The 5774-nt window shown below is 57.4% G+C and overlaps 1 gene segment (V, D, J or C); it reads left to right on the forward strand.

The window, feature by feature from the left end:
* Positions 1 to 524: 524 nt before the first annotated feature.
* Positions 525 to 2021, forward strand: LOC138062228 (T cell receptor alpha variable 1-2-like). The segment is given in 2 exon segments: positions 525 to 783; positions 1693 to 2021. Coding segments are annotated over 2 exon segments (363 nt in total).
* Positions 2022 to 5774: the final 3753 nt, after the last annotated feature.

The raw sequence follows: 5774 nt of genomic DNA on the forward strand, positions 1-5774 counted from the left end.
CAGCCCTACCGCTAAGCTCTCCTCTCCACTGCATCCTAAGCAAGGACATGCGGTCACTGTCTGCACAAACGCAAGTCCACACTGCCAACTTCTCTAGCTTGCCTACACTTGCCTTCCCAGGTCCACTCTGGCACTCCCACTGCAGCTCTGCGCTTCCCCTCACTCGCCTCCCAGAACTACTCATCCCTCCCAGAAGTGCAGGGTCCCAATTATCTCTGGGGATTCCAGGCAGAGGTGTTGTTCCCAGGCAGCAGAGGAAGGAAAGGGTAGAGTGGTAGAAATGATGGCGACATCTGTGCCCAGAAGAAACAGCACCATCTCCAGAGAGCTGCAGACCCTGAGGAAGGCGAGAAACCCCCGTGGGGAAAACCCCTGAAATCCCCAAAGGACCAAGCAGTGGTGTGCATTTCTGTCTGGGGAGGTGAGGACTCCACGGGGACATCAGGCCAGGAGCAGCCCCTTCCTACCATGGGGCACCCAGAGCCTCCAGGTTGCCTGCATCGTGAAGACATTCAGCAGGCTGTTGCCGGAGCTGCAACACCAGAAGAGGTGTCGCTGCCAGAAGAGGGAGAACTGCAGACAGCACGTTTCAGGCATGATAAGAACAAACCGTTTCTCTTCCTTCTTTCCTGCTTTGCTCCCCCCACAGAGTCATTTCCGGCAGCTCAGCTCTCTCAAGGCTGGGAGGTGCTTTTCTGACTCTCTCACACACAAACAGGAGGGTCGCTCTCAGCATGTACCTCGGGTACCTGGTCCTCGCTGCCCTCCTGGGGAAATCGCTCGGTAAGCACTGCCTTCTACTCTTGCCATAGTTCCTCTTTCTCCTCAGGACACCCTCACCTCCTCACCAGGTCTCTGAAGGGATCTGCTCTGGAAAACAGGACAAATGTTGGGAAATAGCAGATCGCATGGGTGTTTTTGCACCTGTTTTCTGAAGATGCTGTTACTGCTGGACAAGAAAAGATAAGACAGCAAAGGAACCCCTCATCCCCGGACCGTCTAAGACCGCCTTCTCCAGCTTTTCTCTCCCCAGCCATCCATGTCTCCCTGCCTCTGTTTTCTGATCCATCCGGGCCCGGTGTTTTGCAGACGAGTCCTTGCAGAAGCTCTCTGCTGTCTGCAGCCCCAAATTACTGCCTTGCAACCCAGATATACAGGATTTTCCAGAGCTGATGCAGCTCTGGTGCTGGAAAGCTCTCATCCCACTGACATTACTCGGGTGTCCCAGTCTGTCACCTGGCTGGCACATGTAATGCAGCATGCCCTGGCCACCCCCTTTTTTTCCATGCATGACAACACAGCCAGGGCTTCCTTTTTCCTCATTTCCCACTACTGGGGAGACACGCGAGGTGGCACGTGAGGGAGGGCAGGATGGAACTTTTTGTAGCACCTCCCCGGAGCCCTCACCGCACTCCAGGTGTTCTGGCCCTGGCACACAAGGGCCTGGCAAGACAGGAGAGCGCGGAGCTGGGAGCAGGGGCACAGCAAAGCTCTCTTCCAGGGGCATCCTGGCAGGAGGTGGTGGGATTATCACGGCGCGGGATCAACACTGAGCCAAAAACGCCAAGCTCCTGCCCCAAACCACTACTCACTACCTTGCTGCAGAGCAAGGGAGAGGGAGCCTTCTTCCCTGGGGGGGTTGCATCCTGAAGCCTTTTCCCTGCACAGTCCCTGACTCTTGCTTTCTTCCAGATGCCATGGGCCAGACCACCGTCACACAGCAAGAGGCACTAGTCCCAGTGCAGGAGAGGGGCACCTTCCAGACCACCTGCACCTATCAAACCTCTAATTTTAATGCCTTGCTCTGGTACCAGCAGAGGAGAGGCCAAGCCCCCCAGCTGGTCTCATATCAGGCAGCAGCTGGCCCCAGGGAGAGTGGCCGATTCACCACATGGCTGAACACCACGGGGAAATACAGCCTCCTGCGACTGGAGGAAGTCAAGGTCTCCGACGCTGCCCTGTACCTCTGTGCTGTGCAAGACACCCTGGCGCAGGAAGCTTCCTGAGCTGTGCAAAAACCTGGGGGGAGGGAGGGAGGGTGGGGGTGCCTCTAGGCCAGGCCAAGCTCTGGGGAAGGGGCCCTCAGCTGTCCCCTAGCAGCATTATTGTGCCCTGCGCACCCAGGGATCTGCAGGCCAAGATCCGCTTTCGGAAAGGGGCAGGTGTCAGTGGCCTCACAGGAAGGAGAAGTTGGTGAAGGAGCATCTGCCATGGAAGGGTTCTCCCTCTGTACACCCCAGGATGGGACCGCACTTGCCCTGGGCTGCACAGAGAGTGTGTGGGCTCTTCTGATCTGATCTCCCTGCACAGCACCAGGCCTGGAAGGAATCGCTCCAGATCTCATCCAAGTCTTGCAGTCCCATTCCAAAACTCTTCCAAACTTCCGAACACACCGCAGGTTTTACTGCACTGCTTGGGGAGCTCCCCTGTGCTCGGGGACAGGCCTCAGCCAGGCAGGGTGGGCGCAGCTGGCGAGATTTCTCTGCCGGCTCTGGAGATCCATGGGGAAGAGCGTGGCAGGGTGAGGAGCAGAAAAGGGCTGCGCCGTTCCTGTCCTGCGCGTGGCAGACCTTGAAGAACGCAGTGCTTGTGAAATCCCATCTCGGCTGCCTGGGACGCAGGAGAGCCTGTTGTGAGACACTGTTGTGGCGTCCTGGTGCTTAGAGCAGCCACCTCGTTTTCTCTGCCCGAACTCTAGAGTGAAGGTGCACAGTGCCACAGTGAAGGTGCAGACCTTTCCAAGCTGTGGTTTCAGTTTCACTCTGTCAGAAGGGATGCCGGTCCTGCCTGAAGCACCCCAGCTGGGCTCTTAGATGCCTTTAGGATTAAAAATAACCTGGAGAATTTTCCTGCCTAAGGGCACGGGGAGCTCGACCTAGATAGTCCCCTTTCTGGGTCTGCTGCACGACTCAAGGAGTAATCCCCGTGTCAGGAGTAAATGCATGTTGTCAGTAACTGATCGCTCATAGAGAACAGACTATATTGCAATGTGGGGTTTTAGAAGTAGCAAGGGTATCAGTGTATGCTGGATGCCCCAGTGAGCTCTACTTGACCACCACCGGAGTCGGAGGGGTCCTTTATTGAAGCAAAGCATTCCTGTGGTTGTTCCAGAAGCTGGGACTGGGCTCTTTGATATAGGGCTGCACATGGCCCCCTCTTGCATGGTGGTGCCTACAGCCATTGCCAGCCTCACGGCAGGGGACCAGGGGCTCATGTCTTTCAGGGACTGTGTGTCTCCGGGCTGCCTCTTCCATTTCCTGGGCTGCACCGAGTGCTTCTTCTACCTGGTGAAGGCCTTTCACTGAGTCCTAGCCACCTGCCAGCGACTGTGGTGTGGAGCCCTCATGGACTGCAGGGCCTGTGTGTGCCTGGCAGCAGGGACCTGGCTGGTGGCTGCCTGCCCTCCACCCTCCAAACTAACCTCACTTTCCACCTCCCCGATGGCCAAAAGCACTGGGTGGGCTACATCTTCTGTGACACCGCAACCGTGCTGAGGCTGGCCTGAGGGGACAGCACCCTTAATGAGAGGGTGACCTTCCTGCATGTGGGGAAACTTGGTGATGACCTGCTTCAGCCTCACCATCACCTGCCACCTGGGCATCATCACAGCTATGCTGGAGATCTGCTCTGCCCTAAGCAGATGCCGTGCCTTCTCTCGTGCACCTGCACGGTCCACCTCACCGTGGTGACCACCTATTGCATGCCTCTGGTCTTCATCTGCCTGAAGCCAGAGTGCCAGCACCCCTTGGACAGCACAGTCGCTGTCTTCTACTCCACGGTGACACCTCTGCTAAATCCCCTTGGGCACATGCAGCGGAGCAAAGGGATGGAAGCTGCCCTCCCCAGGCTGTCCAGCAGGAAGGAGCTGGGCGAGGGCACGCAGACTTTCAGCCGGCAGCAAAGCATCCTACTTGTGCATTTCAGGACTGCTGGGTCCTGGTGCTGTCCCAGCGGGACAATGGTGATGGGGCTCCAGAGCTTGGTTGTGGCTGGAGATACGCCAGCATGCATCAGGACTGGAGACACAGGTCAGAGTATGCAGGGATGTGAGGAGGAAGGCTAAGGCCCACTTGGAATTAAATCTGGCAAGGGATGTCAAGGACAACAAGAAGGGCTGCTTCAAATACATCAGTAGCAAAAGGAAGACTAGGGAAAATGTGGGCCCGCTGCTGAATGGGGTGGGTGCCCTGGAGACAAGGATACAGAGAAGGTAGAGTTGCTGAATGCCTTCTTTGCTTCCGTCTTCACTGCTAAGGCCAGCCCTCGGGAATTCCAGACCCTGGGGACAAGAGAGAAAGTCTGGAGAAAGGAAGACTCTCCCTTGGTTGAGGAGGATGGGGTTAGAGATCATTTGGGCAAGCCTGACATCTAGAAATCCATGGGCGCCCCGATGGGATGCGCCCACGAGTGCTGAGGGAGCTGGCGGATGTTGCTGCTAGGCCACTCTCCATGATCTTGGAAAGGTCCTGGAGAGCAGGAGAGGTGCCTGAGGCCTGGGAGAAAGCCAGTGTCACCCCAGTCTTCCCAAAGGGCAAGAAGGAGGAGCCAGGAAACTACAGGCCTCTCAGCCTCCCCTCCATCCCGGGAAAGGTGATGGAACAGCTCATTGTGGAGGTCCTCACTAAGCATGTGGAGGACAAGAAGGTGATCAGGAGTAGTCAGCAGAGATTCACCAAAGGGAAATCATGCTTGACCAGTCGCATTGCCTTCTCTGATGGCCTGACTGGCGGGGTAGATGAAGGCAGAGCAGTGGATGTTGTCTGCCTGGACTTCAGCAAGGCTTTGGACACTGTCTCCCATCACATCCCCCTAGGCAAGCTCAGGAAGTGTGGGTTGGATGAGTGGCCAGGGAGGTGGAGGGAGAACTGGCTGGATGGCAGAGCTCGGAGGGTTGTGGTCAGTGGCGCAGAGTCTAGTTGGAGGCCTGTAGCTAGCGGTGTCCCCCAGGGGTCAGTGCTGGGTCCAGTCTTGTTCAACGTATTCACTGATGACCTGGGTGAAGGGACAGAGCGCGCCCTCAGCAAGTTTGCTGATGATAGTAAAGTGGGGGGAGTGGCTGGCACACCAGAAGGCTGTGGTGCCATTCAGAGGGACCTGGACAGGCTGGAGAGTTGGGCGGAGAGGAACCTCCTGAAGTTCGACAAAGGCAAGTGCAGGGTCCCGCACCTAGGCAGGAATAACCCCATGCAGCAGGACAGGCTGGGGGTTGACCTGCTGGAAAGCAGCTCTGCAGAGAGGGACCTGGGAGTGCTGGTGGGCAACAAGTTAAGCATGAGGCAGCAATGCGCCCTTGTGGCCAAGAAGGCCAACGGGATCCTGGGGGTGCATTAGGCAGAGTGTTGCCAGCAGGTGGAGGGAGGTGATCCTGCCCCTCTCATCAATGTGTACTGGCCTCTGTGTGCTCTTTCCCTCTGTGGACCCTCTCCCAGGCTGCCCCTGGAAAAAAGGCATTGGTCAGGGCGGGGGATAAGGTGGGAGCTCAAGGGGGGACCTTTCATCACTCCCAGAGGAATGAGAGGGAGGGACTCACTGCAGAGGAGCCTCTTTTGAACGCTGTGCCTTGGAGCTGAGGAAGGCCTTTGTGGCTACGCCAGAGCCTGTGGCCATCAATCCTTGCCTTGCTGCATCTCTGCCCCAAAAACGCCCCCTTGGCCCTGCGAGGTCAGTGGCCCCACGGGCTGTTGGGAATGGGAGCTGTGCTGGGGGAGGAGGCTTGGGCAGAAGACGTCGGCGAGGAATGACGGGAGTGGGGAAGGCCAGAAGAGCCTTGGGGA

This window comes from Struthio camelus, chromosome 25 (genome assembly GCF_040807025.1).
Source record: "Struthio camelus isolate bStrCam1 chromosome 25, bStrCam1.hap1, whole genome shotgun sequence".
NCBI classification, from domain to species: Eukaryota; Metazoa; Chordata; class Aves; order Struthioniformes; family Struthionidae; genus Struthio; species Struthio camelus.